This window comes from Lepus europaeus, chromosome 13, assembly GCF_033115175.1.
Source record: "Lepus europaeus isolate LE1 chromosome 13, mLepTim1.pri, whole genome shotgun sequence".
Lineage (NCBI taxonomy): Eukaryota > Metazoa > Chordata > Mammalia > Lagomorpha > Leporidae > Lepus > Lepus europaeus.
Genome location: NC_084839.1, coordinates 12814555 through 12835418, shown reverse-complemented (window position 1 = coordinate 12835418; position 20864 = coordinate 12814555). Strand labels below are relative to the sequence as shown.

Sequence of the window (20864 nt, the reverse complement as noted above, 5' to 3'; positions counted from 1 at the left end):
ACATGAAAAGTTGTTCAACATCATTAAATAGGGAAATGTAAATCAAAATCACAGTAAGAAATCACTTCATATCCATTTATAACTACTACACTCAAAAAGACAGGTAAAAAGTATTAGTGAAGATGTGCAGAAACTGGATCCCTTGTAATCAATGGTAGTCAAAACTACTTTCTGAGACGGCAAGGTAACTTTCAATTGGAAGTACCTACCAAGTCTTTTCCTTTATTAATTTTATTTGATTAGTCTTTTTTTGGTAGAATACTGGCTACTAAGAAAACAGATGACATGTTACTTAAAATACTGTGCTACAATTCTACAACTCATTAAAAATCATCCTCATGGTTTCCTACCTTCACCTTCACTATGTAACAGTAAAACTAAATAAACGAAAGGCTTGCCAGTCTATTAATGTACCATATCTAAGCACATTCCCTAATATTACTACCCACAGCACTGTGCTTCCTTATCCAGCAATGTCAGATAGCAGATTAGCTACCTAAGAATTGCCTGAGAGAGTTGTTTTTCTTCTTCTAAAAAACAGAAAAAGGCTTTAATTACTATTCCCCGGAATTCTAATTCTGACTATAACCTGGACAGAGAACAATAAATTTGTGTTTTTAAATAAGGTCCCCAAGTTGCTAGGTTTAGAAATTACTGTTCTAAATCCATCATTCTTTCTCCAACAATACTTGTACTTTACTTTTACCCATTTTTGTAATCAGACATATTTATCACTATAAATTTAGCAGAAGATAATCACACACAAACATAATCTATGCTTACAAGCAAAGCAGTTTTCAATAAGTCTGTTCAGGGGCCGGCTTTGTGGCATGGTGGGTAAAGCTGCTGCATGAGATGCCAATTTGTCTGTCAGCTGTTCCACTTCTGATCCAACTCCCTGTTAATGGCCTGGGAAAAGCAGCGGAGGATGCTACCCCTGCTACCTCCATGGGAGACCTGGTAGAAGCTCCTGGCTTTGGCCTGGCCCACCCCTGACTGTTGCAGTGAGTGAACCAGCAGATGGAAGATATTCTCTCTCTCTCTCTGCCTTCCTCCCTCCCTCCTGCCCTCTGTGTAACTCTTTCAAATAAATAACTCTTACAAAAAAAAAAAAAAAAAAAAAAAAACCTGTTCAATTTGTGAGATCAATATTAAAAAGGGAGGCCTGGGGTGGAGATGTTCGGCTCTCTGGTTTAAATGCTCAGTAGTGGAGATGTTCGGCTCTGTGGTTTAAATGCTCAGTAGTAAAGACGCCACTTGGGATATCCACATTCTGTACTGGTGCACCTGGGATTGAGCCCTGTCCTGGCTCTCCTGGTCCAGGATCCTTCTCATGCACACCCTGGCATGAAGCAAATGAAGGCCCAAGTGCTTGGATTGCTATAACCCATATGAGAGACTCAGATTGACTTTTGGATTCCTGGCTTCAACCTGACCCCATTACAACTCTTCTGGGTATTAGTGGATGGAAGATCTCTCTCTTTTGTTTCTCCGTCTGTCTGCCTTTACATAAATAAATAAGAACTTAAAAAGACAAACTTTCTGGAATTGGGTAGTGGTGAGAATTGTGCAACTTTGTTGAAAATACTATAAACCACAGAATCTTAGACAATTAAATAGTGAGTTTTACGGCCGCATGAGTTATGTTTTGAGAAAAAATCAAAAAGAAAAACAAAAATCAAGTGTCGAATCAATTAACAGAACACTTTACTTATACAATATGGCCTTCTTCAAATTAAAGAAATTGATGCTAAGTTAGAAATTCCATAGTATCGTTTCACTTGTGGTCTCCCAGCAATAGCAAAACGAGTCCCATAACTAACAGTGACCAGCCTGGACCCAAATGAAGAAAGCCATCACTCTGAGAAAGTCTAGAATCAAACTCATCAAATTTATCAACATGCTAGAAACAAAAATAGAGTGGTATATTTTCTATGCAAATGAAGCAATGGAATGAATCTAACATTGAATGAAATGCTCCCTTTTAAAAAATGAACCTTTACGCCAACATTGCTCAATTAACCATGACATTTCGGGTAGGAGAAATAGGAAAACTATCAATTGGCTTGTTATTTTCTTTAAAAAAATCAAACATTTACCAAATAAATGAAGGTTTATATACAAAGGAATTGTAATTATGTATCAGAGTCAGTGTATTTATACTCAAACCTATATTATGCATGTATACTAAATTCCTATCTCATTTTTTTCTACCTTACTCTTTTTATTTTTTATTTATTTGACAGGTAGAGTTATATACAGTGAGACAGACAGAGAGGTCTTCCCTCCGTTGGTTCACTCCCCAAATGGCCGCCATGGCCAGTGCTGCGCAGATCTGAAGCCAGGAGCCAGGCGCCTCCTCCTGGTCTCCCATGTGGGTGCAGAGGCCCAAGCACCTGGGCCATCCTCCACTGCCCTCCCAGGCCACAGCAGAGAGCTGGACTGGAAGAGGAGCAACCGGGACTAGAACCCAATGCCCACATGGGATGCCAGCGCCACAGGCAGAGGATTAACCAAGTGAGCCATGGCGCCGGCCCACTTTACCCTTTTTCTAAAGCACTTCAAACCTAAAAACAGTAGATATTTGAACACAAAAGGAAAATTTACCTTAATTTAGGATTATCAATATATTTCTTAAACTGCTTCACATTATTCAAAGTTTGTTCAGCTAACTCCCGAGAGGGTTCAACGATGAGAGCTTTAGGAGCATTGGGGAGAAACTTTGTTTGTGCCACCTGTGCATTACCTTGGGGAAAAGATTAGAACACATTCAGATCTCTCCTTAAAAAACCATTATTGGTAAAATCTGGTTGCAAATATTCCATTTTCAAAATTCTAAGTAACAATTATCAAGTATAGGACACAAACAACACTTTAAGAATTCTGACAGGAACAGACTTCCTTAAATTAAATCTTCTTGGAATAATTATAACTGATACACAGGATATCCATAAAAGTGACTTGCTTTGTGATGAACAGCTATGAAACAGTAAGTAATTCAAACACATCAGGCAACACAATGGGTAAGACACAAAGCTCTGGCATCAGACTCGGATTTGAACTCCGTTCTACTACTTACTCGCTCCATGACCTTAGGCAAGTTAATTCAGGCCCATTTCCTCAGTTCTTTGCCTGTAAAAAGGAAGGGCACTACCTAACAGGACTGTGGTGAAGATTAAATAGTCCACGTAAAGCACTGAATATAGTGCCATGGCCCCTAGTAAGCACATATTCCATGTAATAGGCACCATCACCATTATGACTGGGAACGCTTTAAATGCCTAAGCTAAAACCAAACAGAATATATGAACCAGGATTGAAGTTCAACTTTATTGATGGTTTAAAGAAAACATGTGTGACAAAATCAAGCAGGGAAATATAGGGAACGCATGAGAAGCTGTGCTGGCTGGGGTTTTCACTACCGCCCATTTTAGAGGTCCCACCCTCTCAAGTGCAGTACCTGTGTGCTGTGATTTGACAGTGTAAGCATCCGGTGCCTTGCAAAGAGCAACAAAACCATCTTTTGGTGGAAACTTAAATTCTTCTTCACCGAAGTTAAATTTTAGTTCAGCATTCTAGCGTTGAATAAATGAGAAAATTAAAATTCTTCCCCAATGGCAAACATCCCAATACAAAACAATAAAGATTAAGCAGCTTACACTCACAGAAAAATTTTTCTAACTACAATCTTAATTACCTTCAAAACACAGGCAGGAAAGAGGGCTTGGTTTTTCATATGTGCTGGTACTTCAAATGCCAGACCAAGATCTTTTCCTTTAAAGAAGAGAGATTTAAATAATCAGAACAGAACTTCTGCATGCTACCCCATCAAATTTACAAACCTACCTACATCCAGGTTTTCCCTCCTGCAGTCATGGATGAACTGTTCTGCCTGAGACAATCTCCTCACTTTCCGCCTTCACTTTGGAACCCGTCTCTTCTCCTCACCACATATATGTATTTTTAAAGGTTTACTTATTATTTATTTGAAAGGCAGAGTTACAGAGAGGCAGAGAGAGACAGAGAGAGAATCTTCTATCTGCTGGTTCACTCCCCACATGGCCGCAATGGCCAGAGCTGGGCCGATCTGAAGCCAAGAACCAGAAGCTTTTTCTGGGTCTCCCATGTGGGTGCAGGGGCCCAAGCACTTGTGCTATCTTCTACTGCTTTCCCAGGCCATCATAGCAGGTAGCTGGACTGGAAGTGGAGCAGATACGTCACAGCACCAGTCCCCTCTCAACTATATTTTTAATTATTCTCCATAATCAATTCTAAGGAATACAAACATACTCTCAAAGTAAAATACAAGCATGCCTGCCTCTTTTGAGTGCACCTCTCCCTCCATTTGCCTTCCATTTTTTTGTCTTCCTTTTGTAGTAAAGCTCCCTGATTTCCATTTTCGCTGTGTCAACTTCCTCTCATTCCATTTGCTATTAGACTGATTCCCAATCAGGTTTCCCTCATCCCTCTTGTTCTACCCAAACAGCTGTCAAGCTTATTAATGTACATGAGTCAAATTTAGTGATTAATTCTCATTCTTCATTCTCTAAACTACCATCAGCAGCATTGGATGCAATCTGATTGCTCTTTTCCTTGAAACACCTTTTTTACCTGGAATTTAGAACAGATGCTCTCTCCATTCTACTGCTCCTGGCTTGTTTCCTTATTCTCTGCTGGATTCTCTTCAATCACAGGAATCCGGGCCTTAGACCTCTTCCATTCTTTTTCTATGCTCCCTCCCTAAGCAATCTAAACCTCCCTCCCCCAATCCGTTTCCAATACTACTAACTAAAGACAGATGATGTCATTTCTTTGCTCAAAACCCTAATAGTTTTCCATTTTACTCAAAATAAAAACCCAAGTTTATCTCAGCCCACATGGCCTGGCCTCAGTACCTCACTGGGCTAACATTCTATTACCCACCTCCAAGCTCAGTGCACTCGACACACAGGCCTCCTCAGTTACTCAAGTACCTCATTTCAGGACCTTCACATTTATTTTTTATTTTTTTTATTTTTTTTTATTTTTATTTTTTTAACAGGCAGAGTGGACAGTGAGAGAGAGACAGAGAGAAAGGTCTTCCTTTTTTCCGTTGGTTCACCCTCCAATGGCCGCCGCGGTAGCGTGCTGCAGCCGGCGCACCACGCTGATCCGATGGCAGGAGCCAGGTGCTTCTCCTGGTCTCCCATGGGGTGCAGGGCCCAAGGACTTGGGCCATCCTCCACTGCACTCCCTGGCCACAGCAGAGAGCTGGCCTGGAAGAGGGGCAACCGGGACAGGATCGGTGCCCCAACCGGGACTAGAACCCGGTGTGCCGGCGCCGCAAGGCGGAGGATTAGCCTAGTGAGCCGCGGCGCCGGCCCAGGACCTTCACATTTACTGCTCCCTCCGTTGGAAATACTCTACCAGATACCTGCACAGCCCACTACCCAACTTAGATTCCTACTGAAATGCGAGCACATTAGCAAAGCCTTCTCTGACCATGGTAGAGAAAAGCAATCCACCCGCACCTCCCACAACTATCGCTCTCCACTCCTTTCTCTGCTTTATATCCTCCGACTATCACTCTCCACTCCTTTCTCTGCTTTATATCCTCCGTCACAGACTCAGTACCACCTAACATGGTATCCATATGTCTGCCTCTCCCCAGCAGCCTATCAACCCCACATAAGTAAAAACTCCATTTACTCCATCTTCTGCTGTGTCTCCTTTCCAATACTCACTAGGGGACCTGGCATATAACAAATGTGCAATAAATATTTGCTCAAATGGGTCTGCACTGTAGCACAGAAGGTTAAGGCAACCCACATGGGCACTGGTTCAAGTCCTGGCTGTTCCACTGCTGATCCAGCTCCCTGCTAATGGCCTGGGAAACCAGCAAAGATGGCTCAAGTGCTTGGGTCCCTGTACCCACGTGGAAGAAGCTACCAGTTCCTGGATTTGAATCCGCACAGTTCCAGCCGCTGCAGCCATGTGGCAGGTGACCCAATGGATGGAAGATCTCTCTCTCTGTCTCTCCCTCTCTCTCTCTGTAACTCTACCTCTCAGTAAATAAATCTTTAAAAAAATTTTACTTTCTTGCTCAACTGAAAGGCAGGGAGGGAGGGACAGAGATTAAAAGAGGATAAAGACATTTAAAATACAAAAAACACGGTTACAGCAATAAGACAAGGCTTGGGACACTTGCATTTCACAGTGGAGTGCCTAGTTTGGAGTCCTGGTTATAGCCTCCTGCTAATGAGCACTTTGCGAAGCAGCCAGTGATGGCTGCTTGGGTTTCTCCCACTGACACAGGAAACCTAGCTTTGGCCTGTCCCAGCCTTGGCCACTGTGGGCACCGGGGAAATGAACCAGCAGAGGAAAGATCTTTCTGTCTCTATCTACTGTGGGGGAAAAAAAAAAAAAAAAAAAAACATGAACACAGAATATATTCATTCTTGAACCAGCGTCCATACGGGATGCCGGGGTTCTAGGCAAAGGCCTACCCCATTATGCCACAAAACGGTGGCCCCTTGAATACATACTTCCTCTAAGATCCACAAAAAGCTTACCATTTTTGGAGAACTTGACATGCCCTTTATCTATATCTAGGTAACATCCAATGGTATCATGCATAGTGAACTCCTAGAGAACCAGATAGTAAAGTGCTATTAATAGAAAGCAAAATTTTAAGTGAAGCTAAAAGTTCACATATAGCTACATCAAAAGTATGTTAGCACCTTGAAATGATGTCTTGAAGCACTAATGCAGATGTTAAAAACACCTATAGTATATAACATACAATGGCAGATGCATTTCACAGGTTTTTTGGAAGCAATATATTTAGGCTCATCAGAACAACTATATTTTGATTCACCAGCATCAAAAATAAGAAATAACATATGCATTAAAGCCAAGAACAAAATCAAAATGGGGTTAAAAAAAAAAAAAGACAATGTAATACATTTTGAGAGACTAATAAATGGCATAAAAGAAAATCTGTGATTTCTACATATGTACCTAGTTTTGCAATATTTCTTCATTAAAACCCTTATGTGAACTTTCTTAGAATATACAATCCTCTTGACTTTGAGAATCTTTTCAATAGTCACATTCATGTCATACGTGATCAAGAATGCAAGGAAACTTACTAATGTTATGTTCATGTCAGTAACATAATAGCTTACCTCTCCATAATTATCAAACTGTTTATTATGAGATTTCTTTCCTGTTCCTCCAAAGCCAAATCCAAACTTGTCTGTACCTAGATTTAACAAGTAGTTTATTTATAAATGTCAAGAGTAAATCTAAAGTACAAAGCCATTTTTTAATCTAAAGTAAAAAGTAATTTTATTCACACCAATATCTCCATTTCAAAAAGTCATGGAAAAAATATCCCCTCTGTTTCAGAATCCCATAAACAACTGAAGAGTTTTTAACCTTTGGGGACCATCAAATATTATAGATAAATATGACACTGCATCACTCTTTGCTTTGATTACCATGTAATACTGTGTGGTACATATTCACACACAATAATTTTATTTGACTCTTCATACTTTTGATCTTAGTTCCCCTGATTTCATACTGTTATAACACATGTACTTGTAAATACAAAATTTTTTTTGAATAGGGTGAGATTTTATTCTCTTTCTCTAAAATCAAATTTTGTAGGTTAAGTTTACTTGTTTGTGTCCCAAAAATAGCAATGCTAATACCCACAAACATCAGTCAATTCATTTATTTTAGAAACACTTACCTAGGTCTAAGGAGGCCTGCATGGTAGACCAACCAACTCTGCATAAGCCTTGGTCATGACAGGATACTTCATAGTAATGTTTCCCTAAAGGAGCAAAACATTTTGAAGAGCTGTATAAATCGAACACATACGATTAATTTACCAAGTTGCAACTTAACAACTGTCACTGAATTATAATGTGTGTACTGAATGAAGAATTAAAGGTCTTTTCATACGACTGGAAATCTTTCCAGATCTGCCATTTAAAGCTATTTAAAGAAATTTATCTGTTCATACATTGTCTCAAGAGTTTCTACAACTACAAATCCTGTTCAAATACCTTTCATCAATCCCTTAGTAGCTCTACACCCATGCCATTCCTTTACTTCTCGGCTTTGACAGCAAAGACCATCTGACCCAATTGCTGGAAAAAAAAACAGGAAAACATCAGTGCAGGTTTTATAATGTATTCCAAAATAAGTATCATTCAGTCACACTAATAAGATAATTACTTCACTTGATGCAATGTTCCAGAGACTCAGATTTGTTGATTACTAGGGGAAAGCAATATTTTCCCCAAGAATAACTACCCTTATTCACCCCCTATATGTCCTTGGTTATGCTGAGGTCTAGTTTCTATGCTGCTACCTGTTAATTATGGCAACATTTTACAGTAACAAATCTGAAACCAAATAGCACTAACAGTAGCTCATTGCCAACACAAATTCATTAAGATGATCATTTCTGTAAGGTACTTTCAAGAAACTGGCCCACAAGGAGGAGCAGCACCAACTCATCAATATCTGTTTCTTCATTTTTTACTTAAGTTACAGCTAGAGAGACAATTATTCTAAAACGTAACTAGAACTATCCCAGGGTGTTCCCCTATCCATGGATTCAGAAACCATGACTGAAAAACAAACCTTTTATGATTTGTGAATTGCTATTTGAGTTAGGAAAGGTCATCCACCACCAAATTGTATATGTAGTTTTATATACTTAATTTTTACATGAAACATATGCATTATATATATGCAGAATTTATATCAAATCATTATATGCAAAAGAAGCCAATTTTATATTGCTCTAAATGGATGTCAGCACCTCTTGTTGAATAAATCCCTTTTCCTCATGAAATACTATTTTTTCCTGTATATTAACTTCTCATATATTCTGAAACTTATTTCTACTACATTCTACTACTTATTCCTATGCCAGTACTATCCTATTTAATTATGAAGAGTATATTTTACTATCTGGTAAATTAAATTTTCGGGTACTGTACTTTCCTTGTGGTTCTTATGTGTTATTATTTAAGATTCTGAATTACAAAAGAGCTAGTAAAATCTATGCACTTACCAAAAGCAGATCCTCTATCATATGGGTTCATTTGCCATTTGTTGAGTACTAAACAATAAATAAGAAAAGTTATCCACAAACACATGAATAGTCCCTAAAACACAAAGCTTATAATTTATATTTTATATGATACCTTAATTTCTCTAGATTCAATGTGGTTTTACACATTATTTAGATTACAGGGGTGGGGAACTCTTCTTCTGCCCAGAGTCATTTGGCTATTGACAATGAAATTCATGGACCACACAAATGATCAACTTAAAAATAAGCCTGCTATTGAGTCCCACCTGTGGCTGTCCTTGCAGGGCCAGACCAAAATATTTTCCCCAACCTTGATTCAGAGTGTAAAGTAAAACTGTTACTTAAAGGTAAAATTGAAACATATCAAAGATAATAATTACTGGCCTACTAGGGACTAAAACTTACCTCCTCACTTGCTTCTGTGTATTTGTATGATGACAGGATCTTTGCCCTAACCCTACTTCATTGATAAAAATTAAGCTTAGGTTACTAAACAAGCTGATTCCAGTCATAGTGGAAATGACTGACCAGCATTTCAGAGTCTAATTATCTTTTTATCAGTCTTAAAATAAAAGCACCAGGGTCAGCACTGTGGCATAGCAGGTTTAGCCACGGCCTGTGATACTGACATCCCATATAGTGCCAGCCGTGTCCCACAATCTAGCTACCTGCTATGGCCTGGGAAAAGCAGCAGCAGATAGCCCAAGTACTTGGGCCCCTGCATCCACATGGGAGACCCGGAGGAGGCTCTTGGCTCCTGGCTTTGGCCTGACCCAGCTCTGGCTGTTGTGGCCATTTGGGGAGTGAACTAGAGGAAGGAAGCTCTCTCTCTGTCCTCCTTTTTCTGTATCTCTCTCTCTTCCTCTGCCTCTCTGTAACTCTGCCTTTCAAATAAATAAATCTTTACAAAAAAAAAAAATCAAGTCCTTTCTCATAAACAATTCAGTATTACATTTAAAAGTCACACATTTTTTTCCTTTCTCACTTTTATGGAATTGGGATTTTCCTTTTCTGAAGCATTTTAATACTTTATGGATAAGCAAACAATTATAATAGCTAAAGACAACCCTACATATTTTCTAGTCTAACTCTCCAGCCAAAGTAGGAGTCCTCTCTAGATTATTTCTGGTTAAAAGATATCTATAATCTTCTTAAACACTTTAAATAGAGGAATAACTTTCTTGAGGTTCACCCTTCCATTATTGGTTCAATTTAGTTATTAGCAAAGACACACAGAAATCTTTATCTAATGGGTCTCAGTCCTGCTCTCTAGAACACTTATTTTTCTCCAGATCGCTTCAAGGAATTAACAATTCCTTCTTTGTTACTTCTGTTACATGTTTAAATACCCACTTTTTAAACAGCTATAAAAGGACATGACTTTTAAATGTATTACCACTCTGGTTTCCCTTCTTCAGAAGCATTCTCTTTTATCACCTCCTTTCATAAATGATGGCACAGTCGCTACAAGTTCCAAAACTATTTTAGAATACGCCAATGGTCTAAATAGTTACAACTATTATCTATCTGATAATTCATTTACAAGTGAATTAATTCTTTGAGTTATGTAACATTATTTTCAAAGTGAAAAGAAAATGTTGATATGCCAAGTATGCTCTACTTAAGCTTGTTATTTTGTTGCGGTCCTGATTTGTAACATGAAACAAGCTAGCTACTTTAAATTGTTAAAATATAACAAAATTATAGGTTAATCAAGATAGAACAGAATTCAGAAAATATGACTGAAAGATGAGAAAACTGAGTTAATATTATTGTTCATGGCATAAATAGGATCCAAAATTCTAATACAGGACCAATCTCCACTTTAAAAGGACTAAAAGTAAGAAACTGACTTTAAAATACACATTTTACATTTGAACTTCCTGGGGTCCTTCTTTCTTATGTCAGAAGAAAAAGAATGCTTCTTTCCCTATGTAAAGCAATACATCCCACCATCAAGCGTTTTTACTCCATACATTATCTGCAACGTCCTTACTTAACACCTTACAAAATGTTGCACCAGTTTGTATAATACTATATACAAAAACTTGTAAAGTTAAGAAAAACACTAAAATAGCTGTTATTTCCAAAATGCCAGTGTTTTCTCAAGGGGAGCCCTATTACTATTTTAGGGAAGGACAGCTTTGCATTGCTTAGGCACTCAACGACACTTAGCATCCCTGGCTTCCTGGGCACCTAATTTCAATATCACCCTCTAAATATTGACAATAAAAGTACATACTCAAGCCTCACATTTCCAAATGTCAGAGATGAGATTCACTGATTTATACAAAAGGTAATATCAATTATAGAAACTACCTGAAGCACCGGTTTTGATTGTTGTTTTTCCTTTTTTGCCTTCCTGCTGGTCTTTCAAAGTTTCATAAACTATCTGGATAACTGGGATACTGAAAGCCTATCAAAGAAACAGAAGGTCTCTATATCATATTCAGATATTAATTAGTTTAACACTCAATAAACTTGACAAAAGTTATGTGTGCACATTAAATCATTACACATATTCCAGAATGCTCTCGAATTTCTTTTACATGAACCAAAATAACAGAATTGACTGAATAAAGGAAATAAGAGCCAGTTGACAGCCCATAACAATAAATAAGGGGGAGGGCAGTGCTGTGGCATGGATGGAAGATCTTGCTCACTTGCTCTAACTCTGCTTTTCAAATAAATAAATAAATCTTTAAAAATAAATAAATAAATAATAAGGACCTACAAAATGAACCTGGAGAGGAAAAATAACATCCAGTCTGATAAACTGAATCGAGTCTAGGTCAACAGATCTCTAACTTCTGCTTGCAATCTATTTTTAACAGTAATCGCATTAAAATTCAAAAGTAAATATAAACACTAAAGACACTGTATCTCATCTTCCAAGACTACTTTAAAATTATATTCTTAAAGCCTTACTCTTTTGTAGATGTTCACAATTAGTGGACAACAAAAATAGTACTCTAAATGGCAAGTAGTCAATTTCTTTTACTTTAGAGATGTTTTATTAAATATTTCAAAGTATTTCAAAGTTAACATTCAAAGCTAATTTAAAATTCAACACTTACAAATAAGTCAATTTCAATGTACTACTTACACCAGTTTTTCCACTTCCTGTTTCTGCAGCCTGAAGGGAAAAAGTTGATATCAGTTTAAATTCACGAGATCAAATTAACATATCATGTAGAACTCTTACAGTTAACTCATTACATTTATTACAGCCTCCAGATTCCCCAGACTTTCTCAGTTAACTCACTCATCTTGTCAGTTCCCTCAACCCCTTAAGAATCTGCTGTCCCATTTCCTTTCTCGTTACTGCCATTAAAAATGAAGCCCTCATCCTTTTAACCCAGATTATCACAAAAGTGGCTTAACAGGGGCCAGCATCATGGCATGGCGGGTTAAGCCACCGACTGACACCTGCATCCGACATCAGAGTACCAGAGTGTACATATATAAATACATATATATAAAGAAAAAAGTAAGTAGCTTAAAAGTAATATAATCCCACAGACCTATACTACAACCTGTTCAAAAACAGCCTTCATAAAAAACCAATTCTAATCATGTAACACTTTTGCTTAATAACTTGCAAGGCTCAGAGCAGGCATAGTGGGTAAAGTTGCCACCTGTGAGAACAGCATCACTATGGGCAACAGTTCATGTTCTGGCTGCTCCAATTTCTTTCTTTTTTTTTTTTTTTTAAAGATTTATTTATTTGAAAGTCAGAGTTACACGCACAGAGAGAGAAAGAGAGAGAAAGTCTTCCATCTGCTGGTTCATTCCCCAATTGGCCGCAACAGCCAGAGCTGCGCCGACCCGAAACCAGGAGCCTCCTCCAGGTCTCCCACGTGGGTGCAGGAGCCCAAGGAATTGGGCCATCTTCTACCTCTTTCCCAGGCCATAGCAAAGAGCTGGATCAGAAAAGGAGCAGCCGGAACTAGAACCGGCACCCATATGGGATGCCAGCGCTTCAGGCCAGGGCGTTAACCCGTTGTGCCACAGCACCGGTCCCACTTTCAATCCAGCTCCCTGCCAAAGGCCTGGGAAAAGAAGTGGAAAATGGCCCCAGTGTTTGGGCCACTGCCACCCACGTGGGAAACCCAAATGAAGCTCTTGACTTCAGCCTGGCCCAGCACTGGCAGTGGCAGCCACCTGAGCAGTAAACCAATGGATGGAAGCTTGCTCTCTCTCTCTCTGTTACTCTTTCAAAATAAAGACAAATCCTTTTAAGAAAAGTTCTGAGACTCCATTGCCAACAGATATCCAAATTGTTTAACACGCCAGCGCCATGGCTCAACAGGCTAATCCTCCACCTTGCAGCGCTGGCACACCAGGTTCTAGTCCCGGTCGGGGCACCGGATTCTGTCCCGGTTGCCCCTCTTCCAGGCCAGCTCTCTGCTATGGCCGGGAGTGCAGAGGAGGATGGCCCAAGTCCTTGGGTCCTGCACCCCATGGCAGACCAGGATAAGCACCTGGCTCCTGCCTTCGGATCAGCGCGGTGCGCCGGCCATGGCGGCCATTGGGAGGTGAACCAACGGCAAAGGAAGACCTTTCTGTCTGTCTCTCTCTCTCTCTCTCTCACTGTCCACTCTGCCTGTCAAAAAAAAAAAAAAAAAAACACAAAAAACCAAATTGTTTAACACAATACTTGAGAAAGAGCTCAAATAATCTGACTCAGTATGTATTTCCCATTTTATCTCAAATTAAATTCCCTAGGCACACATCTTTAATACAAACATAAACTAATAAAAGCAAGTGAACTGCTCCAGGGTCATACCCCACAGTCCCCTGATGCACTGTTTTTGTTGCTGCTCACTCTGTCTAGAAAGTATTTCTTTCTCATTTTCCCTTGTCAAAAATCAACTTGATCCAAGCAGTCCCTTATGCTTCTGCAAGCGGAAGGGTAACCAGACTCCCACTAGAGCCCTGCAGTACTCTGCCTGTCATGCACTTGTCACATTCTCTTCTATGACATTTACTTCTGTGCAAGTCTCAGTGCCCTATTTTGTTCAAACTTTTCACTAGCAGAGACTGCATCTTTTTACCTGAGAACAGCAAATATAGCATAAACGTGTGTGTATAAATTTTGGTAAAAGCACCATTTTTAAGCTTATGGAGTTCTTAAATTAGGTCACAGACAGCCCCAGAATTGTCTGTCCCCAGCTCCCTATTGCCTATCAATTTTAAACATACCATAAGTACATCACCTCCTCCTAGGATCAACGGGATAGATTCAGCCTGGATATCAGTTGGGAGGCTAAAAGGATCATATTTGAAGAATTTTAGTTAGAGGAAGAAAACTCACAAGAGCCAATTAAGAAATACTGAACTGTAAGCCTAAAGCAATTTTATTTGATAAATACAACCAATCTTTTTCAGCTAGAAGTATGTCAAAGTTAAAAAGGACACTTCTAAAATTCAGAGAATCACAACATAAGCTGAATTTCTCTTTCTATCCCAAAGCACTTAATAAAATCACTAACAACTGTTAAATTATAAAACACCCTTGACACAGATGCATTTCTGCTCCTGTACTTACAGCCAGTCCATCTCCTCCACAGCTTGTGCAATCTCAGGCATAACACCCATCTCTGAAAACAAAAATTAATTTTAAAAACCATAAATCATATCGCTCAAAAATCATTTAACAGAGGAAAGGCTTTGAAGCACAGCTCAGTTATATCACACCTACTCAGTGTGGTACTGTTCATGAGTGTAAGTTCTGAACACAGAGTTGGGTTCAAATCCAAGCTCTCACCTCGGGGAAGGTCATATTATCTGCTTTTCTCCACTTGAAATGAGGCTTACATTACCTACTTTGTAGGGATACAGGAAGACAGGAGATAATGCAATGCATTTGGTGCAGTGTTGTCAACGATAACAGCACAGAACTGGTCTACTTCTTGTGACTGTTAGTGAAACATCTACCAGTTAAGCAAGGTTCTATACTAGCATATTGGTTGTTTCATTTAAAGATAATGTGGCAGTTATGTGCTTTGACTCTCAACAGCCACTGTAGACCCTCAAATCATCTGAGAAAAATGAACAGAGAAGTAGAAAAAAATCACTTTTACAGGCAGCCGAAATCAATACTTTGGTTAACTTAAGCAGGAAGGGGGCCAGGGGTGAAAACTTGGGCCACAGCTGAAGATCCGCTCTACCCTTAATCATACACATATTTAAATGATCTTACTTCTGAGCTGCCCCAAATGAATGGATTGGGTTTTATCACTTCTCAAATGAACTGTAGAAGGTATTATACAAGTAGTAAGTTGGATTTACTTAAATTTGTCTTCCAGATAAGAATTGATTTTTACTTTAAGCCTGCACTTATAAAATGCAGCTTCTATTACTGTTATCAAAATATATACCAATACACATTTACAAAGGAATAAAAAATGAGCAACACTCCAATATTCCCAGAAATAATCTTGAAATTTTGTCATTGTCCAAATGCACAAAGCAAATCTATAAACTAAATATTCTTTAGAAAGTAACTTTTCATTTCCATTACTTAAGCAGAATCATCATTTTGAAAAAAGAAGTCTTTCCTAATTAAATTTCTCAAGAAAAATCTACACAGAGAAACTAACGAAGATCTAGAGTTCTATATCCAGGCAGATCTTTCTAAGAATTACTCCCTTTAGGGTCTAGCTATCTTCTCTTTCCTAACTATAAACTGGCTGGACAACAAAACAAAACAGAACACAGCGATGGTCTTTAAGTGTTGCTGAAGCTTCTGGAAAACTCACAAGCAGCAACCACACAGTACTTCCAGCAAATCCCACACACCTTCTTGTCCTAGTCTGGTCAGGATCTCTGCATGTTCTTTGAGACCATGTTTTAAGTTTGACACTTTTTTTCTTTTTTTTAATATTTCTTTATTTTACTTGAGAGCTAGAGTTACAGTTAGAGGGAGAGACAGAGAGAGGTCTTCCCTCTGCTGGTTCACTCCCCAACTGGCCGCAAGGCCGGAGCTGCGCCAATCTGAAGCCAGGAGCCAGGTGCTTCTCCTGGTCTCCCACACGGGTGCAGGGGCCCAAGGACTTGGGACATCCTCCACTGCTTTCCCAGGCCATAGCAGAGAGCTGGATTGGAAGAGGAGCAGCCGGGACTTGAACAGACGCCCATGTGGGATGCCGGCGAGAAGGATTAACGTACTGCACCACGGCGCCAGCCCCAAGTTTAACACTTTTAACAGTTAAGGGAAAACAGGAATACTCAGCTTTAATTCTACTTGCATCTTTATTTTTATTGTATACAGACTCTTTGCCCAATCGTTTAACGTTCCTGAAATTTATGTACAACTTCTACAGATGGAGCCCTAACGGGGATGGGGAACATCCCGCCTGCACGCCGGTGAAACCATCTGGTCTAGTCCAGCAAAGGCAACCATTAGTGGGACTCCAAATTCCATAAATCGGTAGCAGGCTGATTTTTAACTCGATAATTTTGTGTGGCCTTCGAAGATGCTGTAAATATTCAAATGGCCCTTGGCCAAAAAACAAAACAAACAAACAAACCTGTTTCCTATCCCTGTAAATGACAACCCGGAACTACTCTACAAACCTCCGCTGGAAAAGTAAAACAGCAACCACTCTGAGTAGATTTGCCCTCGTCTCTTCGTAGAACATGTTAAACAGTCACAAATCCTCTTGCGTAACCAGACAAGTTGGAATCCCCAATAGTCTAACACTGGAGAAAAGCGAACACTACGCCGTCCTGTACCATCTGAAGTCCTCGCACTAGGTGAAGGACACTGAAGGAGTGGGCCGGGGGTGAGGGTACCTGGACTGCTATTTACATTTGAAGGCTGCTGGTTTTCCACAACGATGGATGCAAAGAGCAAGCAGAACCGGGCAGGGCAAACCCCCGGCTGCGGGGCCCAACAAACGACCGCAGAGCCCGGGGCGTCGAGGAGGCCGTCCCCAGGCGAACGGCGCCCACGGGGATGGCCACTCTGCGGCTTCAGCTTCAACGTGCAACGTTAACGCCCACAGCGCGGCGTCTGACCACAAAGCCCCGGCTCTGGCCTGCATTTTAGCCGGGGAGTGGCCCGAGGACATCCGACAGCCGCGGCTTTGCCATCCTCCCGGAGGACCCCTCCCCACGCCCGGGGCTGAGCCGCGAGCAGGGACCGGGGCGGCAGCGGCCCCGCCACGACGGAGAGGCCGGCGGCCAGGGGCGGCGGGGGCAACGCCGCTGCCCCGTCTTCGCCCCGAGGGTGCCCGGCAGGAAAGCCAGGGGAGGCCCGGCCCGGCCAGCATCTCCGCGGAACCGCCCTCCCCGAAGCCGCGCCGCGCGGCCCCGGCCCCGGGGCGGCCGTCTCCTCCCGCAGCAGGTCCCCTGTGTCCGCCCCCACCCCCGAGCTCCCCAACAGCTGTCCCAGGGCCGCGGAGCGAGCCGCCCACACAGCCCCGGATTCCAGAAACGCACCGGAGAAGGCCGCCATCTTGCCCCGTCGTCCGCCGCCGCTCCCGCTCGCTCGCCCCCTCCCTCAGCACTGACACGCTGCGGCTGCGGCGGCGCGCGCTTCCGGCCCGCGGCCTACGGCGTTCTGCGTCCGGGCGGGGACTCAGCCCCGTGAGAACAGTTCCGAGGCAAGAAAAGACCCGCCGGGCCCCTCCCCGCGTGCCCGTCGGCTGACCAGAATGTCTGGACCCAGTGCAGCCGGACGTTTTCTTCCGTAAGCAGCTAGGACCACTCAATATTCGACGCCCTAGTAATCGCCGTTGATTTGGAGCACGCTACGTGTCTTCGGAATCACTCTTCCACACGGAAGGAGGCAGGCGTCTGGGGGTGGCTGGGATGCTAGAATGGACCAGGCTGACCAGACAGCAAACTGCCTGCTCCACTGCCTCCCTCAGGGCCCCGGGGTCACGGCGGCCAGCGGGGCCCAGCGCTGTGCAAGGGACCCGGAGGGTAGTGACGGTCCTGCCCGGAGAACCTGCGCCCCACCGCAAGCATTCGTTAAATATTTCTGGTCGGAATAAGTCGTGATTTAGGTCTCTCTCCTTTCACCCATGTTTGATGTAGCATCCATCGTTTCGGGTTTGATTTCCAGGCAGTTTTTGGCTAGTCCCTCTGTCAGGCAGGTGTTAGACGCTTTAGAGGTGCACAATTTAAATAACGTACCTAACACCAGGCAGCTACCTAGTGGCAGCCGGGGTTCTGAGCCACATGGCCTGACTCCAGAGTGCAGGGCCGGTTCTGTTCTCCGTGTAGCCTACTCCAGAATGTCCCGGAGAGAAGAGAACACTCACACAAGGTGTGTAGGATGGGGTTGGAAGTACCAGTTTGGGGGCTGTACCCGCTGGGGTTGAGTTCTTTTTTTCTCGCAGTCTAGCTGTGTTGTCCGGAATAAGTCGTGAGTGAAACACCTATGGGCTTCATCTGTGAAACAAGGATGAGCAAGAGCACCTACGTCGCACGAGTGTTTGAGGAGCGAATAAAGTATATAAAGCGCCCACCGCAGTGCACAGCATGTGGTCACAATCTGTACTGTGAGTGTGATGTACGAAAGGATTCACCTGCAGCTCTACAGGTCTACACGCCCAGGAGACATTGAGGATTCCCATTAGCAATGCTTGGCTCAGATTTCCGTCTTTCTGAGTTTGTGATATTTAGTTAGGCTGTTTCTGCTTAATCTGAAATGGAAATGTCCCAACCTCTGAAACTATTTGAGTGTTATGTCAGTGCTTAGATTTGAGAGCATTTCAGATTTTGGATTTATAGATAAGGGATGCCCAACCCATATTCCCCTTATATTTTGTATAAATGATACCTTTGAGAGTTATGTAGCATAGCCATTCTGAATGAATACCAAGTGCTGGCGTGCTCCAAAGAGAGGTATAAGATCACAAAAGATTTGTTAAAGAGAGATCTATCATCTGATTTTTATGCCAACACCCACCTTAAATGTACGAAAGAATTGAAGATGCAAGTGAAACACTTTATCTTCCAAGTTGCACAAGTTCCATGGCATTTTCCATCTCTCTGTGGAGATGGCTCAGAGAACTTTGGATGGCAGGAGTTTGGGAAGTTCAAGGGCTGCTCTGAGAAGCTGTGCCTAGAAAGGCCAGAGGCAGCAGGACAGGAAAAGGCAGAGTACAGGGAAGGCCATTGTATAGGCAAACTGCATTTCTAACAACTGTGGAGGGAAAATGGGACTTTTGCCCCCCTCCCCCAGGGATAAGTGAGGCCGTGTAGAGTGGACTTGAAGCTCTATTCAAGGGGACTCTGCCCATGAAAGCTGTCTGGAAATGCTAAAAGATTCAGGACACAGACCCCAGAAGGACCTTGTTGTGTCCATATGTTCCCATTGGAGGAGAGAGATCACCTGCTTTGTGGGAGTGGCACGTGGAGGATACCAGCAGGACAATCTCCAAGATACCCACAAGAAGTGCTCCTGAGAGAAAGAGCAAGCTTTGAGCATGGCTGAGTCAGCACCGGAGTCAGGTCACCACATCACCAACGAAGTGAAATGGGTATGCCTCTACCCCTCACTGCCTCATCGTTGTCCCACTTCAGGGGCCAGAGGCAGTAGCTAATGGGAGAGGGGAAGGCTTAGAAGAGACTGACCATACCCTTAACTCCATTGCTGACTTCTGGTTCTCAAAAGGCCACCCAGAGGAGGAGGAAGCTATGACTTTAGTTAAAGCTGTGACCTTTGATCATTACACTAGGTTTGATAGTTCAATTACAGAAATGAGGCTATGATTGTGATAAAAGTGACCAAACAACTGTCATTATGTAAGAGTGACCAGCAAGGCTCTGAGAGATGCTGGGGACTTCATTTAGGTCAGGGAAAGAAATAACTCATAGATACATATAAGTAACAGATAATATTTTCTATTTGTGCCCTTTCAACTTCAGTCCATTTAACCTATTGCTTCAGTAATGACAAATTGGCTCCTCTCCTTGGCAGGTAGGATAAAGCCAGGCATAAAGACAGCAGGAAACCCCTTCATTAAGCCAACAGATGGAAAGTGGGTGCCCCCACAGTCCAGTATCCAACCCCTCCAGAACAAGCTGCTTCAATAGGAGCCTATAACTAGGGAAATTCCTGGGAACCCTGCCTGACCTAGAATTCTACCCAGCTCCACTGGGTTAGATGGAGAACAGCCACCACTAGGTGGCACCAAACTGCAGCTGACACAGGGAAAGGCTTGAACTTGACTTCGACATTAACCTGGGCTTGCTCCCATCATTTACTTCCTTAACCCTGCAATAAATCCATATTGTATGTAATTGAGTCCTTTGGACTCTATGACCCAGTAATACTTATTGACTTATAATGGAATTTTGCTACATTATCCACGCACTACAGAGATTGTACACTACATTCTCAAGTTAAGCCATACTATACCCTACTGCTGAAGAGGTGCCTTTGCAACTGCAAAGATAGTCCTGAGAAAAATGCCCTCCTCATACCCAGGGCCATGTAGAAAGTATGGGCCCTGTGAAGGACTTGTGAATTGGACGCCCAGAAGCCAGACACTGTCCGAGTCTCTTATTTCTGCTGCTCTCAGAGAACACCTGAGATCGGGCAATTTGTAAAGAAAGGGAGTTTATTTCTTACGGTTCTAGTGGCTGGGACATTCATGATCAAGGCACCAATAAGTTTGTTGTTTGTGAGGGTTCTGTCTCTGCGTCCAAGATGGTGCCTTGAGAGCTGAGTCCCCTGGAAGGCAGGGGCTCTGTTTCTTCACGTGATGGAAGGCAGAAGGGCAAGCAACCAAGTGCTGAATGATGT

The 20864-nt window shown here is 42.0% G+C and overlaps 1 protein-coding gene across 1 annotated transcript in view; it reads right to left on the bottom strand.

Moving 5' to 3' along the window:
• The window catches only part of DDX1 (DEAD-box helicase 1), a 37136-nt gene extending 19500 nt beyond the window's left edge, over window positions 1-17636 (bottom strand). Inside the window, exons 1-13 of the mRNA XM_062208975.1 lie at window positions 17546-17636; window positions 14649-14700; window positions 14303-14366; window positions 12204-12233; window positions 11417-11513; window positions 9077-9124; window positions 8058-8141; window positions 7739-7822; window positions 7167-7243; window positions 6552-6624; window positions 3698-3774; window positions 3461-3575; window positions 2608-2746 (exon numbers count right to left, since the gene is read on the bottom strand). Of these exons, the coding sequence (XP_062064959.1) occupies window positions 2608-2746; window positions 3461-3575; window positions 3698-3774; window positions 6552-6624; window positions 7167-7243; window positions 7739-7822; window positions 8058-8141; window positions 9077-9124; window positions 11417-11513; window positions 12204-12233; window positions 14303-14366; window positions 14649-14700; window positions 17546-17561 (956 nt within the window). The 5' untranslated portion in view covers window positions 17562-17636. The remainder of the gene's footprint in view (window positions 1-2607; window positions 2747-3460; window positions 3576-3697; window positions 3775-6551; window positions 6625-7166; window positions 7244-7738; window positions 7823-8057; window positions 8142-9076; window positions 9125-11416; window positions 11514-12203; window positions 12234-14302; window positions 14367-14648; window positions 14701-17545) is intronic.
• Window positions 17637-20864: the final 3228 nt, after the last annotated feature.